The sequence below is a fragment of the Uloborus diversus genome, chromosome 9 (assembly GCF_026930045.1).
Source record: "Uloborus diversus isolate 005 chromosome 9, Udiv.v.3.1, whole genome shotgun sequence".
Lineage (NCBI taxonomy): Eukaryota > Metazoa > Arthropoda > Arachnida > Araneae > Uloboridae > Uloborus > Uloborus diversus.
The window spans coordinates 95,123,342-95,143,387 of NC_072739.1; the positions used below are offsets into that span (position 1 = coordinate 95,123,342).

The 20,046-nt window shown below is 34.9% G+C and overlaps 1 protein-coding gene across 2 annotated transcripts in view; it reads left to right on the forward strand.

Annotated features, from left to right (window-relative positions):
- The window catches only part of LOC129229923 (Na(+)/H(+) exchanger protein 7-like), a 288,720-nt gene that overhangs the window by 241,621 nt on the left and 27,053 nt on the right, over positions 1 to 20,046 (forward strand). For both annotated transcript variants that reach the window (XM_054864302.1, XM_054864303.1), the window contains exons 19-22: positions 1,663 to 1,755; positions 7,421 to 7,486; positions 9,201 to 9,301; positions 15,305 to 15,373. In XM_054864302.1, the coding sequence (XP_054720277.1) occupies positions 1,663 to 1,755; positions 7,421 to 7,486; positions 9,201 to 9,301; positions 15,305 to 15,373 (329 nt within the window). The remainder of the gene's footprint in view (positions 1 to 1,662; positions 1,756 to 7,420; positions 7,487 to 9,200; positions 9,302 to 15,304; positions 15,374 to 20,046) is intronic.

Genomic DNA, 20,046 nt, shown 5'->3' on the forward strand with positions numbered 1-20,046 from the left:
CCCGATATAGCATCCATCCTTTCATGTACTGCCGTGCTAAGCACAGATGTGGTATCTGCAGTAGAGCTCAAAATGAGAAATTGATGATTAAAGTTTTACAACTCGTTTCTTTGATTTATGACTTAATTAAATGCTCAACTTGCGGTAGCTGTTTCGTAAATAACTTATCTAAAAACTGTAAGAGAGTATTTTTTGTAAAATTCTTAATTTAAAATTAATAAATGTAGTTACGACAAATTTTCTTTTCAAAACCTTTCCATACATTAAGCTATTTGCACCGTAAGTGACAATTACTAAGCATTTTTAGGGGTATCTGCACAGATACGACAAAAGTAGCTTAGAAAAACGTGCTCAATGTATCATTAAATAATACTGAAAACATCTGCTTTCTTTGGACTTAGCTATTTCGCTTTAATACAAATCTAATAGAATCTATCTTCTGAAAGATACCATTTTCAAAACTCCGGACAGTTAAAACTGTAATCCATAACAATTTTCTGTTTTTTATATTCAAAGAATGTGTTTTTTTTAATAATGTTTTATTTTCTAGATTCATTTTTACCGAGCATGAAGATAACTTTGGCAGCAGACGATACTTAAGTAAAAATATTACTGGCCGTAGAATGAAATGCGGTTTTTTTTTTTTTTTTTTGCATGAAAGAATTAATGAATATTTTACATACATTTCATCTTTAGAATTCGCATTTTAAATAACCATTTAAATAGAAAAAAAACGAATATTTACTTTAACAATTATGCAAAGGTGTATTAGTTTTTATTATCAACGTGTATCAACTATTCAACGGTAAACTAATTTTATTATTCTGTGTTTTGCTGCTTTACTAAGGTATAAAAGTCGTATCTACAAATTACTAAGGAAAAAAGTGGTAACTGCGCCGATACCACATTAAAGGCTTAGTATTTGTCACTTACGTTCAAATTGTCTTAGCAAACTAAGCAAATTTGCAGTTACGACTTTTTTTCTTAAAGCTTTTTTTAATATTTCGCGTTTACAAATCGCCCAAAAACATGAGATTTAGGTAAATTAAATTACTAACAACCACCTAGTCACAATAACTCAATTTTGATACTATGTGCAGATACCACATCTGTGCTTAGCACGGCAGTGTAGCACTACTATCGGCGGATTCCATTACCACGAGAGTTTTGGCGCCCCGTTTCATATCCAGCGCTAGAGACACTACACTTTGCTGACGTTGTGCGATCCCCCGATATAACATCCATCCTTTCATGTAGCACTACTATCGGCTGATTGCATTACCACGAGAATTTTGACGCCCAGTTTCCTACCCAGAGGACCTGGGTTCTTTTCGATGCGAAACTGCACTAGGAGTTTAATTTTGTCAAAAGCACCCCAAAGGCAAACGAGTGCTCGAGGAATCATTTACATTCCGCTGGCGTCCATGCCAGCGCCTTTGGACATAAAAGCATCCAACCACTACACCGCTCTGTCGACTTCTTACCCATTATAATTTTTAATTTCTTTTAAGTGGTTATTTCGATATTTTTAAGTTTCAACCTTTTTTATTTTAGCCTTTTTATGTATTTTATTTTAATTTATATTTTATTATATTAACGTTTTATTGTTTTGTTTTAAAAAGAGAAACTAGTATTAGTGTATATTATATTTTTATTTCACAGGGAGCCACTGTAAAGCCACTGGTAGATTTATTAAAAATTAGAAGAGTGTCTGCAAAGACATCTAGTAGCCTATTTACTGAAGTCAACAAAAAGGTATTGGAATATTTTTTACGCTAATTGTTCTGGGGAAAGCATCTACAGTGGCTCCCAAAAGTGTTCGTACACCTACGACTTTCAATGAAATAAGCCTCTATCCATTGGTTAGAATTAATATTTCGGAATAGGTATTTAAATTACAAGATCTATGATCAATTTTCTACAAAACTGCATAAAAAAATTTTTTTAAATATTAAAACCTATTTTTTTAAAAATCAAAAACCAAAAAGTGCCGGAAATTTTATCTCACAAAAGTCTTCGTACACTTTAAAATATGTCTATATATTATTGAATGATCTAACTTTGTATTAAGTTATTATTTAGTAGAATATCATGCAGTATCAACAACACCTTTTAAACGTCTGGGAATCGATTTAATTTTTTTTTTTTTTTTTTTTTTTTTTGCGTAATTTCAGAGTAAGTGTTCAACCACACTTCGAGTCTCACTGTTTCTAGCTCTATTTTCGTTTCAAAGCCATATATTCGTAATCTAGCCTCCAGATATCTCTAAATATATTACATTAAATTCAAATCTGGAGATTGAAGGGGTATTTTATAAACTTTAGGACAATTTTTGAGGCATTAAACGCAAACGTTGAAAACCGTGTACTTCCTATCGTTATTTTGATAAAAAGACAAAGTTGTTTCCGATAACCAAATTTTCGGCTAAAAGTTTAAAAATTGTTTTTAAAATCATTCAATGAACATCATGATTCATTATTTCATCAAAAAATTCCAAATTACCAAGTCCTGGTGCTGATATGCACCCCCACACAAGAACACCTTCACTGTCTGATTAACTGCTCCTACTAAGTTCTTAAGATTAAGTTCCTCATTTTTTCTTCTGTTTACAATTACTTAACAATTTAACCAAAAATGTTGAACTCATTTCTATTTGTAAGTAATAAGACGTAATTCCAAAACGTTTTGAGCTTATTTATCATTGATTTTGCGACGAAAAGCGAAAGCTTTCTGTTTTTCGCACGACCAAGAAAATTTCTGCGGGAAGAGGTCCCATTTAATCCAGCTAATCAGAGAACTTGGCGAACACTTTTAGGTGAAAATTAAATGTAAAAATTTTCATTTAACTCTGCAGAAACTTTTACAGAAATCAAATGTGTATTTTTCATAAATTTTTCAACTGTAAATCTTCGATCACACTTTGTCAACTTCGCCGGTTGACCTTTTCTTACCTTGTTTTCGGTCCAATTCTTTTCTTTAAAGCATTTTATCAAGCACTTTACTATATAGAATGGAATAAATTAACTAATTTAGAGACATTTCAAACCAATTTACCGATACTGTGAGGAAAAAATTGAGATTTCGAATGGTGTTCGTGGTTTTTTACGAATACGAGCCATTTTAAAGTAATAAGCACAATATTAAGGAATAAATAACAAAAAATTAAAGCCAAATGACTTTTAAGGGTCAACACAATGCAAAAATAATAGAAAACGACATACCTATGATAAATTTTAATCATAAATTTATTCGAAAATATTTGAGTGTACGAAGACTTTTGTGGCGTATTATTTCCCTGTCTCTTCGTTTTTTGACCCATTTCAAAAAGAAGATCCGTCAATATTTTGAAAAACTACAGGGTTTTATTTAGAATGACATAGGAATGATGTGAAAAAATATTGGACTTCATATTCGAATTCAGTTTTGCGTTATTTCGATTTTACTAAAAAATTTCAAAGTGTACGAACACTTTTGGGAGCCACTGTATATGCTTTATGAATGCAGCCCGATTTAGTATTTGGATGCTAAATGAGAGAAAGAGGTTAACGAAGAGGTGATATTGAAGTTTCGCTGCCAAGGGCGCTATGAGGGGGAACTCCCGCCCCCCATAGCGCCCTTGGCACTAACGCCTTGGTATTAACATTATTGCCAATCCTAATGCGGTACTTTTATACACGTGTCAGGAGTATTATAACCAACTCCAAGGCAAATTCTGTTTGTGCTAATGCTCTCTACCAAAATGGCAATGAGGTTTCAGCCGTACTTTACCATGCAATTTTACTAAGGAAAAGATAGTAACTAGGAAAACATATTTGAATTCATTGTGGCTTATGAATTTGTAGACCGATTTGGAGTTATGATCATGCAATTGGAAGAAATAATAGCGAAAAAGATATTTTCTCTGAACCATCACTGCTTTTATAAACGGTAAGGTAGACCGACCAGTGAATGAACAGTTAAGCACAATTTCATTTTTTTAAAATCCTAGTAATTTTAAACTCTATACTATACAGATCGTGATAGTTAAAACATTTTAATTGATCTATGTAAATATCTCTAAAAAATCGCGGAAACTTAAATGGTACCGCTTCCTACTTTTTTAGGTGTTTAAAGAAAAAATGGCACAACGACCCAGTGAATGAAACCAGTAAATGAACACAAATTGGTCCAGTGAATGAGCATGATAAATTTTGATTCAAAAAGAAACTAAGTTTCTTTGAGATCTATCTATATATCTATATCTATTTATCTATCTATCTATATCTATCTTTTTATATCTCTATCCATCTATCAATATACCTTTCTATCTATTTTTCTATCTACACATCTATCGGTCTAACTCTATGTCTATTTACCTATGTATCAATGCACTTATCTATTTTTCTATCTATCTATCTACTTATCTGTATCTAGCTATCTATATATTTATCTATCTATCTATCTACTTATCTATATATATATATATAGATAGATAGATAGATAGATATCTACTTATCTATCTATCTACTTATCTATATCTATCCACCTATCTATATCTATCGGCCTATCTACCTATCTATCTATTAACCACTACCTATCTATTTATCTATCAATAAATCTATCGATCTATCTATTTCTATATCTTCCTCTATCTATTTATCTATCTATATACAAACATACATACATATCTACCTATCTATTCTCTCTCTTTGTATATATATTTCTATTTCCCTATCTCTCTATCTGCCTGTCTATCTATCAAGAGAGATAAAGATATAGAAATATAGATGTGGGTAAGTAGGTTAATATACAGATAGAGATATAGATAGATAAAAGATAAAACTCAGTAAAAAGTGCATTGTTTGCAAAAACAAAAATAAAGAAATTATAAAATATATAATGAAATACATAAATAAATAAGCATATAAAACTATCTGCATTATAAAAAAGTACGAAACTGAAAATATCTCAAAGAAACTTCAAATTTCTTTTTAAATCAAAAGAAATTTTGCCATTGTTCATTCACTGGGTTTTCGCAATTTTTCGTACCCAGTGACTGAACACCCCTCTACCTGAAAATCTACACATTCTGCATTGACTGAAACAATTTAAATCCATAGCCTAAATATGTATACTTAATTTTTCTTTCGTAGAGTTAAAAAATAAAATTTATCGATAAAAATAATATGTATCAAAATAATTGCTAGCACGAAACCAGCCTTATTATTTTGAAAGAGAGAAAGAACGATTCACGGCAGTAAAAATTTCAAATTTTTTCCAGGAAAAAAATACGTATCCGAAGTAACCAATCAGGTATCAGATAGCTTAGAATATCAATAAAGAACGCTTTTGTAGTGAATTTATTCAGAAAAAAATTTTTGGAAGCTTATTTTCTTTTAAAAAAAGACGCGCTGTTCATTCACTGGGTGGTGTTCACTCACTGGTCGGTCTACCCTATATTAAGGTTGCTTCTGTTTTTTTTTTTTAGATCTGTAGTTGAAATATGCAAAATGGGTCTTTGACCATATAACTGTCCTCCTCCACCGTCCTAATAACGTTTAATGAAACCGACTCATTTTAATAATTTTTTTTGAACAATGTTCTCCAAAATACCTCAATTGTATACTTTATGTTATTATTTGAACATTTCTTTAAATTTCCATTCATGTAAAACTTAAATCTTACGGGGAAATTCGAATATCATATAAATTTTAATTCAACAAGTCTTGGAAAAACTTGATTCGAAAGATACTTTTGACATAGAACCTGTGCAAGAAAATAACTTTTTGATTTGATTATCTTAACGCTATCTTTTGTACAGTTCAGTAACTAACACCAACTATTGTTCTGTTCAACTTTTTACTACCGTTTGCGGAGAACTTCAAATGTTTTCGTTTAAAGAAGACAAAAATCAAAAACAATATTTGCTAAATTGAAGAATTTGCAAAGATTTTGAATATGTTTTTAGTTTATTTCATAGGAAACAACACGAAAAACCTGAATGAAAAAGAAAATCTATTGTTCCGCAGAGTTAACATTGGCAAAGGATGTTGAATGATTGATGCATTTGGTAGATGTATTTTGTAAATTTTGAATTGTTAAAAGTATTTTATTTTTCGCCCAAAAGAAAAATCCACAAATGATTTTATTTATTTATTTATTTATTTTTGTAGAAATGATCATTCTAGTCTAAATCTTTCAATTTAGATTTTAATTTTTAACGTGAACCTTTTCGTTTTGAGAAATATATAAATACCTTTGTGCTGAGAAATGACAGGAAATATCCAACGTTGTTGATTTGTGCTAAACAGCGTTGGATATTTCCTGCCTTTTCGTTTTGTTTGGCAGCAATTACGAAATCAATTTGTATGTTTCTTATGGAATAAACAACTGAAATATTTTTTCAGAAAATCATCCAAAGTTAGGAACGAAACATTTCTATCGTTACTCAAATATGCTGCCATCAATGCATAATGTATGTGGTAGTGAAGAAACTGGGCCTGGTTAAACTTATGGTTGTAGTTGAGTTATGGCTGTGAATGATTTTATTTATCGCTTTCGCGCCAACTTCAAAAATTATGTTTAAAAGTATTATCGCTGCTGTTTAAAGAATAAAATTATTATGATGATAACGATAGAAATACTACTATAGTTGAGACAAACCTAACCTAGTAGCGTTGTGAAGGCTAAGCAGATCTTAATCACTGCATTATCTCGCTGCCAGGTTAGGTTTACCCCCCTCTGTAGAGCAATGACACTGATGAAACTTGGTGCTTCAGAGAAGCCTTCATTCAAAATTATCACCACATTTATTATTAATATTACTGTTGTATAGCACCAAACTTTTGTAACAATGGGTTTTATATTTCCTCATTTAATAGCAAGGCTCGACTAACTAAAAGTGAGGCCCAAGGCCCACGTTGCTTTGGAGCCCCCCCCCCCCCTTTGTTCTTTTACTTTAAGTCAACGCAAAATAATGTTAAAATAATGTTTAACATTTATTTAAAAGAGGAATTTTTATTATTTTCACAAAAATACATGATTTTTCAATGCTATGCATAAGTTTTTTAAAAAATCGAGGCCCCTTAAGAAGATGGTGCCCCAGGCCCAAGCTTAGTTGGCCTGTGTAATAATCAGGGCCTGTTTAATAGGGAAATTGCATGAAATTTACTGTTTTTTTGACCGTAACTTTTTTTTAAAGAACAAATATGATGGTCAAACAAAGTAATGGGACCTAAGCTGAGCCATCCCCTATCCATTAAAAAAATAATCATCGAATCGGTTCACTAGGTGAGACGCTGTGAGTGGACCAAAAAAAAAACATACATACGGTATGAACTGATAACCGCCTCCTTTTTGAAGTCGGTTAAAAATGAAGCGTTTTTATATTTATCTTAATATTCCTATTCTTGCTTTTGAACGTTTTCGAATGTTTCAATAGTTACTGGATCACGTGATGGCGGGCGTGGAAGAAGTGACTGGTGACCATGGTGGAAATTATTGGAAGGTGAGAAGTTTTTTTGTGTTGACCTATTACAGAGCCTTTAACTACGTTAAAACGATCTTTTAAGGCAGTAACTGACTTTTGAGCTCAGATAGATTTCTCCCTCACATTTTTTGAGAATAGTATTTAATACACTCCATCTCAAAACAATCAACAAAAGATATTTCAAAATTATTTGTTTGAGCCCTTATTACGAAGGAGTAGAAAAAGAAAATCCAAAGTTTGGAAATTTCAAAATTTCGGACGTTTTTTCAATCTTGTTACTTCAGTTTCGAATTTTGTATTTCCTGCAAAAAAAGGGGGGGGGGGAGATAAAATTGTATTCCTCCGTCAAAAAATTACAAAATTTTGTGGAATCTACAATTTCTCCAGAATCTGTAGAATATCAACTATTTTAACAACTTCTGAAAAACCAGACATCACTAAAACCTCGTTCATTTCAAGCGGCATCCACAGTTGAAAGCTGTTCAACCAAAAATCTTCTCTTCAAGGTCATAAATTTCTGCATGTTTGGAGAAGGAAAAGAAAAGAATATGGTCTTGTCGTTTGCTTCCGGGAGTGGTATGGGGAAGGATAACTTATCGGCCTTGAAAAAGCGTCTACGTTTAAAACGATTACGTACTCGATTTCTTTTCAAATATGTTAAATGGGCAGCCTTTAGAAAAGTTCTGATATTATAATGTCCGAAATCTTTGAAGCTAATTGCTTCTATTTCCTCAATTACCGTTGAATGGGGTGAATTTATATCAGCATGGGGTGGGATTGTCCCACATCATATGTACGAACATATCCGTACAAAGAGGTTAAATTAAGTGATGCAAAAGATAGAGCAGAGTGCATCCATGCGTTACACAAAGTCTGTATTTTAAGTAAAGAGAATAAATCCACGAATCAAATGTTTTACGCATATCGCTACGAAACTTTAATAGCCTTCAAGCTCCTTGAGTATCAACACACTTCTGCGAGCGAGTTTTCCAAGCTTAGTACGCACCCTGAAAGTCAGGAAATGAGACATCCTTAGAGCATACGTGCAAGTTCAAAATGCAGCAACTATTGAACAGAGTTAAGCAATCAAATTTTGTGCCAAAGAATGAACGGACGGATCAACCGAGTGCGACCAGAAGTTGCTGCTGATGGAAAGCTTTATCATTAGAGTGGCGATTTCACACCTGCTTCGGGGTTACATAGTATCTGACGAAAAATGAATCACAACGATTCCAACAGCCTCCCTACCACCCCGACTTTGCTCCTACAGACTTTTTCTTCTTTCTCAGAATAAAGCTGCACTCAAAGAACGCAAACACTGATCCCTTGATGCTGCCAAAGTGGCTTTCACGCGTGTTCTAAAGGATGTTTTATTTGATGACTTTCAGGGTTGGATATGAAGCTTGGAAAACTCGCCTGCAGAAGCATGTTGATACTCAAGGAGCATACTTTAAAGACTACTGAAGTTTTATAGCGATATCTGTAAAGCATGTTGATTTGTGTGTTCAATCTCATTACATTAAGTAGAGGGCCGATAAAATAGCATCCTGGATCTTATGGTTAAAATTTATTCACCACACTCTAACCCCATTGTAAAAGTCACCACATTCCACGGTATCTAGCTTTTGTAAAACTAAAATAATTACGAAAATTGGCTAGAATTTGCTGAATCATGAATTTTCTCAATCTGACATGAATCTGTTCAATCTTTTACCATTCTTTCCATTCACAGCAAATGCTTTTCCACTACAATAGCAAATATCTCAAAAAATGGCTCCAACACAAGAAAACTGAGAGCAATCTCTCCCGAGTCTACACGCAGATGATGCTGGAGTAAGTACAAGTTCAACAAAATTTTTACTCTCCTCTCGCAGTCATTAACTGAGATTTATGAGCCAATTTGGCGACTTTTTAAGTAAACAGTAAGTTTGACATACAATGGGAAAGGAGCAGTTCGCAATGAAAATTTATTTACTTGCTTTGCTGACTGGCAAATTAAAATTTTTATTGATACGTTTTATGAACTATGATAATTTTATGAGTCATTTATTAGCACAATACTTCCATTATTTTTTTAAGACTGCAAAGCAAGGAACTTTTATTCATTGATGCGAAACTCATAATTAAATTCTTCATTGAAAACTTTTTCGTAAAGCTCTACTGAATTGCAATTGTTGACTTCACTTGTCAGCTAAAAAAACAAAATAACGTCATTTGGCGGAAATGTTAATAATGCTTAACTAAAACACGGAGATTCGGAATTTTTTAAGTGAAAAGCAAAGCAAATTTCATTTAATCCTCAAATAGTTAAAAGTTTTAAGTCTATATTTTATTTATAAATATAATTTTATGCCACGGGGGTATCATTTTCTGTTACGCAGTCTACAAACAGGAAAGTCACAAATTTGTTTATTTCACAATCATCTTCTATTTTATTTAAAAGATAATGCCTTTGTAACCCTATCTCCTTCAGACTGTTTGTCTCCAAAGCCACCAACATAGGTAGCGTTGTATACAGGACATTCGGGGAAGACTTTTCTGCCCAGTCGCATTCTTTTAGACATTAACGTGCCAGAGATATTCATTAAACACTTAATCATTCAAATCCATAAATGTTATCGGGTTGATGCCAATCTGAGGGACATGCAGCCGGTTTGTTCTGAAAATTTAGCGAGAAATTCCCAGTCGTGTCGCCGAATTTGGTTCAATATCGCCAAACAGCAGTTGCTACGAACGGGGGCTGGCGAACAAATATTGATACTGGTGGACAATTGTTAAATGCGGATTCCAATAGGATGTTAGCGTGTGGAAAAGTAAGGGTAAATCGATGGCCAGTGAAATAAAGTAATGCCAGAACTCTAGAACATTGCAATGATGATAATTTATTGTGTTCTGAAATCCAGAAGGCGTTGAAATTTGTTCAAAGGACGAAACGGTCATTTTGGGCTGAATACTTGAAAAAGAATAAATGTAATTACCGCTCCCAGGCGTTCCGGCGTAAGATGTCAATATGGAATAGGAACCATTGAGAGTGATGCAAGCTTCCACACGTCATGTGATGCTTTACACAACATTATCCAGCAGCTTGGTGAGGTAACTTATCCCATTCTTCTCTCGGTCACGGATAAAGATGCCCTCGCTTATTGGAGGGCATTGTCGACCAGCAAGACTGCTCCCAAAACATTTTCAATGTGATTGAGATCTATAGAACGTGCTGGCCATCCGATGGGTTGAATATTTTAAGTGAGCTAGACACTCCTGGACGGCGATTGTTAATGACATGTTAAGTTGCTATCTAAGAAAATGAATTTATCGTCCACAGTGCCACAGAACACGTGAACATGAGACAGTAGAACAACATTAATGCATAACTAACCGTCATAGTCTTGTTTGGAAGCACACGAGCGACGTACGGCCATTGATCATAATCCTAACCCATACCATGACACAACTTGCAAGATACTAGTCGTTTTCTTTTATGTTTGCCGGTTTGTATGCTGTACCACTCTCATGCCAGGTTAATTGTCGTCCACAATTAGACGACAGACTGAACCTGGTTTCATCTGAAAATAGTACGCAAGCCTAGTCGATTTCTCTCCAATTGCGATGCTGAAGACATCAATACAAACGAACAAAACACTGACTTGCAGACCATGATTTGTACAAAACAAGCTGACGGGAGTATAGTCTTACTTCATTCAAAAGTCTGGCTACAGTTTTCCGAGATATTTGCTTGCTACTAGCAGCAGGAAACTGCTTTGCTACCTCAGCAGCAGTGTTGCGCTGGTTCTTTTTTGTTGCTAGCACTAAATACCAATCTTCTGCTGACATCGTATTGCGTACTCAACCTCCCTTGTGACATTTGCTACACATTCCATTTGTTTGAAATGATTTCCAAACTCTAGAAACAACCCTGTGGCTGACTTCAAACTCCCTGGCAACACCTGTTTTTTTCAAAGAACACCGGGCGCCATATCGCCCTGACTACTAAACAAAAATCCCTTGCAGCCAGGGGCGTGCATAGAAACTTTGGGGCCCGTCACAAATGACTTTTACGGTCCCCCTCCATGCTGTTTACCCCTATATCCCAACACCAATTTCGCGCCTTATTTTAAAAATCTCGGGCCCCCTTCAGGCTTGGCCCGGACCAACAGTTGTCCCTTTTCTCCCCCCCCCCCGCGCTTGCAGCTAGTTTTTCAGAGTAAGAATCTTTCAAATGCCATGTTACACTAAATTAGTCTGGGACCTAAGATTTTTTGTCGGATCTGTATACGCAAACCTACAAGTTTTAGCGTGTATTTGTAAAGGTATGAGGATAGTTTTTGCAACAAATTACGGGTACTTCTTTTCAAAGATTAAACAAAATTAGAATTCAATCAGAAAATTCTTATTACGGTTCAGTTAATTTTTTTTATTGTTCATTTATTGATTTATTTGTTTGTAGTAGCTCTACACACACCAGATATCTACTTTTTTAATCTACAGCAATGTTTTGTCGATTAAAGAAAGCATTCAGTAACACCACTGCAAAAGAAAGTAGATTGGTTCAGTCGCGTTGTTACCGACAGCTAAGTCGGGCCCCTTGTTAGTTTGCACACTGGGCCTCTCCTCCTATAAAATTTATACTTCCAAACCGGGCTCACCGGAAGGGCCAGTCTCCTAGTTTCCGACTAGGCGGACATGGCCTCTCGTCGGCCCTATTCAGTCGAATAACTTTTCATACGGAAATCGGGTTTTAAGCTGAATAACATTCTACATAGCTTTTAGTACATGGTCTTAAAGTAAGTTCCTGCTAATATCTACTCGCTTTAAATGCTAATTTATGTTGCACAGCTGGAATCGTGAGTTCTGTAATTAGATCTACACGATTCATCGTTTTATTCTGCTAGATTTTCGCACCTGCTCGATGCGATTATTTGTTTATTGTACAGTTCGGTGAACTACCTTAATTCATTTTTCCTTGTGCTGATAAGGGACTGTCCACAAATGATGTCACGGGGGAGGGGGTTTCGTGAAATTGTGACGGAGGAGGTAAACAGAAATGTGACATCACGCACGTTCACAGTAAAAACGATTCAGAAACGTTCCTGGAAAATAACTGGCAGCTGATGTGCCTAAATTCTTCCAGTAAGATATCCTGGAAAAACCAGGAACGCTTTCCGCTAAAAGTCAGTAACCTTTCTGAAAGTAACCTTGAAACTTTATGAAGACGTGCGAAATGTGCCCTGTTAAAACCAGCCATGTCTCTAGAATCATCCAGAAAAATTAAGTAGGCTCGGTGTTATTGTTATTGATTAGAACCTTCCTGATTTACCAAGAAGGGTCCATAAAAATCAGAGCGACCACGGCCAAAGCTATGCAAGAAGGAATCAAGCATATCTCTTGCCTGCAATTCCTGCCTTGCAAAGTTGTAGCTATCCATTGACATTTTCGCTCTCATTGGGAGTTTAGTCAACTGGAAAGGTCGTAAGCAACCTTAGGCTGATGCACTTAATAAACACGCTCATTCAATCTTTAAACTGGTTGCTAAAAATATTTTCAACAACAGTGAAAAATCTGCACTCGTGCAACTTGTAGCGATTCAGGAAACTTTTTGTGATGATACTTGTTTTTGCGGGGAAATAGGTGAAAACGTGTGAAACCCCGAGACGTTCCGCGGAAATAACCAGTAACATTTCGGAATTTTTTTACAGTGTTTTATAAAAGTGTGTTTATAAAAAATATCGTGACGTGACAAGGGAGAAAAGTGTATGGTGAGGTGTGACACTTTGTGAAAAAAAGGGGGCTGATCAAAAAGTTTCTTAAAAAAGTGCGACTTTATGGACAGCTCCTAAGCTTATTGATGTCCCTCGAGCTTAGCGAAACTGAATGGTCTAGACATAATGAGCGAAAAGACTGAAAACATAGACATTGCAGTCGAACCCGCTTGTAACGAACTCTGAATTAAGGAGAATGCAGATTTAACGAGGAAATCCGAAATCGGTTGACACAATGTTTAGTCTATGTCGCTTTTAACGAGTAAATCCACATAAAGCGAGCAATATTTTCGTGACACCAAATGCATATTGAGTTCCAGCTGAGCTTATCATTTCGTAAAAAAATTCTTCTGACATGAAAGTAAGTAATGAATCATTAGTCCTGAAAACAACACTACTGGCGGTCTTTCTTTTACTATGTGGAATAGAGAAGCATTTGAAAGTTATATATCCGCGTACCAAGAGGGCTAGATTAAGTTTTCGGGAGGCCCTAGGCCAAACTCATTTTTCAAGACCTAACTGTTGTCGAACCTTACAATTTTAGCCGTTGGCTAAAATAATTTTAAAAATTTGGTGGCCTCTAAAAAGCTGGAGCCCTAGGCCGCGGCCTAGTTGGCCTATTCAGTAATCAGTCCCTGCCCGTATCTTTACTCCCTAGAATATTGCAGTTAAAATTCATGGTAAATCAGAAGCTGAAAAAAAAATTTTTTTTTTTTCAGATTCTCCCAAAAAACAATAAAATACCCCTGAATTCAACCCCCCTAAAAATTTCAATGACACTGCCTGCGCCATGTCCCTCCCCCTTAGTTTTCACCTTTGCATGTTATAATAATGGCCCAAAACCCAGATCCTGCAGAACATAAAAACAAATAGGCACTTTCAAATGTAAAAAAAATGTGATGCTTTTATTAAGGGGACACTGGACGTTCAAAAGGAAGAAATGTTAGTCAAATTTTTGACATTTTTATTTTTGAACTTATTTGAATATAAGGACAATTTTGTGAGTTTTGTTTTATTTATTATAGTATAGAGAATGACTTAAAATAAGTTTCAGTGTTGTGAAATCAAAATAATTACGCAAGGGACTTTTCAAAGTTTTGTTAATTATTGTTAAGGTTATTTACATTTTTTTAAATAATTGGTCTTCGAATGAAAATTTTTTAATGAAATTTTATAATTAAGCTTGTACCAGTGTTTATAGTATATGGTTACAATTTCATGCAAATCCATCAATAATTAAAAAAGTTTGTTTTCAAGGTCCAGTGTCCCCTTAACGTCTAAAGTCTGAAATTGTGCTAACCAAAAACTATAAGTAACGTCCATAAAGAAACACAAATGCAATAAAAGAGTACCGTAAGTACTAAAATTCCCTAAGAACCTTAGAAAAAAATTGAGCCTTAGAGTGAGGGGTAAAAAACATTTTAAATAATTAATCGGGCCGTGTAGCCCGATCGGTAGAGTGTCGGATTCGGGGCCGGAGGGTCCTGAGTTCGAACCTCGATGGTCAAAGATCCACCGTCGTCATTAAAGGGGACTGGGCGACGTTAAATACGCTCGTGGTCTCAATGTCCTCCAAGTGAAACGATACCTCTGGGGGTGCTAGCACCAGGTAGCTATTAGCTCCTGGTCTAGTTCAAAATTCTCATTAACTGTTCGATCCGGTGATGGTGCTGCCATCTATCGGTATAAAAAATAATGGAGGCAAGGCACTAAGTATGCAGTCCTCGACATAAATACAGTTGTAGTCAGTTGTGACTCGGAATCGAATCGAAATAATTAATCGCCAGTTTGTTTCGAACCGTTACAGAAAAAACTGCTTCGCAGAGATTTATTTTACCAGTATCAATAGTTTTCCCGTTGTTACTATGGGAATCTCGCTACACATCACCAAATTGACACCGGATCCGGTAACCCATTTTTCGTCGCCAACTCGGCATTATATTGCCAAGTTAGATAACACCCACTGTAAACTTACACTTAACTATATTAGTTTTTAGTATCAAAAACATTAAATAATGTGCACCCACGAACCATAAAAACACTGTCAACTTTTTTAAGTCGCCCTTTTTTTATTTCACAGGGATCATTTTGCTCATCTTTATGGACCGGCAGCTGCTATAGAAGATCACAAACCATTGTTGCTTCATAAGTAAGCTGATTTTTTATGCACATTTCATTTAGTAACTGCATACTATTTGAGATCGTTTGAATTCCTTTTTAGCCTACTTTCCCAGTAAAAGCCAGAGAAAGAAGAAAAAAGCATGAAAGAAGGCTTAATGAATCTTGAAAATATCGCGAAAAACAAAAATAAAGTCAAAAACAAAGAAAATAATTAAATAACTATCGAAAAATTAAAAATTGGAAAGTATAGTATTGAGATGGGGGAAAATGTCTGTCGGTCTGTCTGTCTGATCCCCCCCCCCCCCCATCCCCTGATGACTTTTGAGTGAATAGTCCGATTCGAACAATTTTTATTTTGTTCTAAAGATCTCGACGAGGAAACTTCATTCCTATATTTCACTTTTTGATTTGAACTATTTTTCGTTCAATTTTGAACGGTTCAAAAAAAAAACTTAACATTAGCGCCTACGGGGAAATTCAAGGCAATTCCGAACTTAGAGGCGAATTTGATTCAAACAAACTTTGTAGGAAAAAGCGTTTGATGAAAAACATGTATATAAAATATCTTTTTGGTTTGAACAATTTTCTGTTCAATTTTGAACAATTCAAATCCCTTAACATTAGCGTTTTGACGACAAAATCCCGACTCTAACTCTGAGAATTTTGGGGAACCTAACTCCGACTCTGACTCCTGTGCCCGACAATTAGTCGGACTCCAACTCCCCGACTTCGACTCTGACTTCGTAACTTTGGCAAAAATTTATACACGGAGGGAAAATGACTGACTCCTAATCTTGGATATTCGACTCCAACTCCGACCTCTTGATCCCGAAATAAGTCCGACTCCGGGACTCCGCAAACATTGGCAGAAATGCGTACTCTAAGGGAAATGACCGATTCCAATCCGAGTCTTTAAATTAAATACCTTCGGCTTCCGAATCTAACTCTTTTATCCCAAAGTGAGATTGACTCCTACTCTGACTCCGCAGTCATGGTTTTAACAACTGTGAAATAATTATTGTTAATATGACTTGTTTTTATTTTTACTCTGAAGTTTTAATTTATGTATTCAGTTTTCGGCAGATTAACTCGAAGTCCTTTATGTTTCTACATTAACATATGCGCAGACGATTTTTTTTTTTTTCCTCATAATGAAAATTGTTTTTTTTTTTTTAAGTTGACATTTTATTGTTTTTATTTATTTTGGAAAGTACATTAATTCATTAAAAAAAATTTTTTTTTGGCAACAGGGGAAAAACCATTGATAAGAGATCATAGACTAATAATAAGAGTAGACCATAGACCATAGACTAATAATAAGAGTAGACCGAGCTTTCTCATTCTTGCTGATGAAGAAAATTGGTTCATAGATGTATCATGTGACTAGTGGAAGGGCTTGGCGAAGACTTTGGCAGCATGGTTGCTAGATGGCAGCATTATCTATAGTTTGGCACTCGACATGTATCTTAAGACAATGTGTTTTCATTAAAAAAAACTTCCAGGTGCAGAGATTGAACTGTTTTTCTTTTAGTTATGCATTATTTTGACATTAGTAATAGTTTTTGATCAGTTTTCAATAACTTTTATTTCATTTGGAGCTGTCATCGTTGGCGTGAACGAAATGGCGTAAACGTTTTGCGTTAACGCAAAAATGTACTAATCGGTATCTTAAATTGAAACTGTAGGTAAAAATCTTACCGTTTGCCGATTCTTCTTGGTCGCTTGCATCTTTTATTGCTTAGAGAGTTATTGAAATTGACTAAAGAAAATGCACAATACTATCTAAACGAAAAACTCACTATATTAACAAAATATTTACAACTTAGAATAACAAATTTACAAATCGGACTCCATAAAAGCTCATTCTTCCGTGTTCCATCAATTCTATTTATTTTATTTCTCGCTGGCGTTGATCGTCTGCTACGATTAAGCCCACTGTTGCTAGGATATCCACCAGTCACATGGTTTGGTTTATGAGCAGCAAAAGGGTTGCCATAGCTCGGTCTACTAGACCGAGCTTTCTCATTCTTGCTGATGAAGAAAATTGGTTCATAGATGTATCATGTGACTAGTGGAAGGCTTGGCGAAGACTTTGGCAGCATGGTTGCTAGATGGCAGCATTATCTATAGTTTGGCACTCGACATGTATTTTAATACATTGTGTTTTCATTAAAAAAAAAAAACTTCCAGGTGCAGAGATTGAACTGTTTTTCTTTTAGTTATGCATTATTTTGACATTAGTAATAGTTTTTGATCAGTTTTCAGTAACTTTTATTTCATTTGGAGCTGTCAGCGTTGGCGTGAACGAAATGGCGTAAACGTTTTGCGTTAACGCAAAAATGTACTAATCGGTATCTTAAATTGAAACTGTAGGTAAAAATCTTACCGTTTGCCGATTCTTCTTGGTCGCTTGCATCTTTTATTGCTTAGAGAGTTATTGAAATTGACTAAAGAAAATGCACAATACTATCTAAACGAAAAACTCACTATATTAACAAAATATTTACAACTTAGAATAACAAATTTACAAATCGGACTCCATAAAAGCTCATTCTTCCGTGTTCCATCAATTCTATTTATTTTATTTCTCGCTGGCGTTGATCGTCTGCTACGATTAAGCCCACTGTTGCTAGGATATCCACCAGTCACATGGTTTGGTTTATGAGCAGCAAAAGGGTTGCCATAGCTCGGTCTACTCTTATTATTAGTCTATGCCATAGACTAATAATAAGAGTAGACCGAGCTTTCTCATTCTTGCTGATGAAGAAAATTGGTTCATAGATGTATCATGTGACTAGTGGAAGGGCTTGGCGAAGACTTTGGCAGCATGGTTGCTAGATGGCAGCATTATCTATAGTTTGGCACTCGACATGTATTTTAATACATTGTGTTTTCATTAAAAAAAAAACTTCCAGGTGCAGAGATTGAACTGTTTTTCTTTTAGTTATGCATTATTTTGACATTAGTAATAGTTTTTGATCAGTTTTCAGTAACTTTTATTTCATTTGGAGCTGTCAGCGTTGGCGTGAACGAAATGGCGTAAACGTTTTGCGTTAACGCAAAAATGTACTAATCGGTATCTTAAATTGAAACTGTAGGTAAAAATCTTACCGTTTGTCGATTCTCCTTGGTCGCTTGCATCTTTTATTGCTTAGAGAGTTATTGAAATTGACTAAAGAAAATGCACAATACTATCTAAACGAAAAACTCACTATATTAACAAAATATTTACAACTTAGAATAACAAATTTACAAATCGGACTCCATTAAAGATCATTCTTCCGTCTTCCATCAATTCTATTTATTTTATTTCTCGCTGGCGTTGATCGTCTGCTACGATTAACGCCCGCTGTTGCTAGGATATCCACCAGTCACATGGTTTGGTTTATGAGCAGCAAAAGGGTTGCCATAACTCGGTCTACTCTTTTTATTAGTCTATGGAGTAGACCCAGCTATGGCAACCCTTTTGCTGCTCATAAACCAAACCATGTGACTGGTGGACATCCTAGCAACAGCGGGCGTTAATCGTAGCAGACGATCAACGCCAGCGCGAAATAAAATAAATAGAATTGATGGAACACGGAAGAATGATCTTTTATGGAGTCTGATTTGTAAATTTGTTATTCTAAGTTGTAAATATTTTGTTAATACAGTGAGTTTTTCGTTTAGATAGTATTGTGCATTTTCTTTAGTCAATTTCAATAACTCTCTAAGCAATAAAAGATGCAAGCGACCAAGAAGAATCAGCAAACGGTAAGATTTTTACCTACAATTTCAATTTAAGATACCGATTAGTACATTTTTGCGTTAACGCAAAATGTTTACGCCATTTCGTTCACGCCAACGCTGACAGCTCCAAATGAAATAAAAGTTACCGAAAACTGATCAAAAACTATTACTAATGTCAAAATAATGCATAACTAAAAGAAAAACAGTTCAATCTCTGCACCTGGAAGTTTTTTTTTTAATGAAAACACATTGTCTTAAAATACATGTCGAGTGCCAAACTATAGATAATGCTGCCATCTAGCAACCATGCTGCCAAAGTCTTCGCCAAGCCCTTCCACTAGTCACATGATACATCTATGAACCAATTTTCTTTATCAGCAAGAATGAGAAAGCTCGGTCTACTCTTATTATTAGTCTATGTAAGAGATAAAATGGGGGGAGTGAAGACTTTTATTCATGTAACCAAGACCCCAAGTCACGTGATAGATTTTAAAGCAAAGCATTGTGGAAGAAATCAGATTTCTTTCGCTTGTTTCACGCGAAACGTACAAGCGATTCGTCGTTGCTGAGTCACGTGACTTGAGATTTTGGGCCTCAGCTGTTGCTGAGCCAATGATTGCACTTGCTCACTCCATTTTAATTCCTGCTCTAAGGGGAAAGCAAACTTTTTTTTTTTTGATATGATGTATTGATGTATTCAATTTAATGAGCTTATAAGTTTTAGTTATTTTTTTTCTTTTTGAAAGCGGTTAAAGAATTTTATTTTTATGGAAAAAAAAGTGTATTAGCTGCTTCGTTTAAAAGGTGCTGCTATTTTATTTTTTCGTTTATTTATTTATTTATTTTTACGCGTCTAATTCTGTAGATGAGTGAGGCATATTTTATTCTTAGAAATCTGCTTAAAATATTTAAAAAAAAATGTTTGAAACAATTTGCGATTTTAGCTATTTTTGAGAATATTGATCAGATACT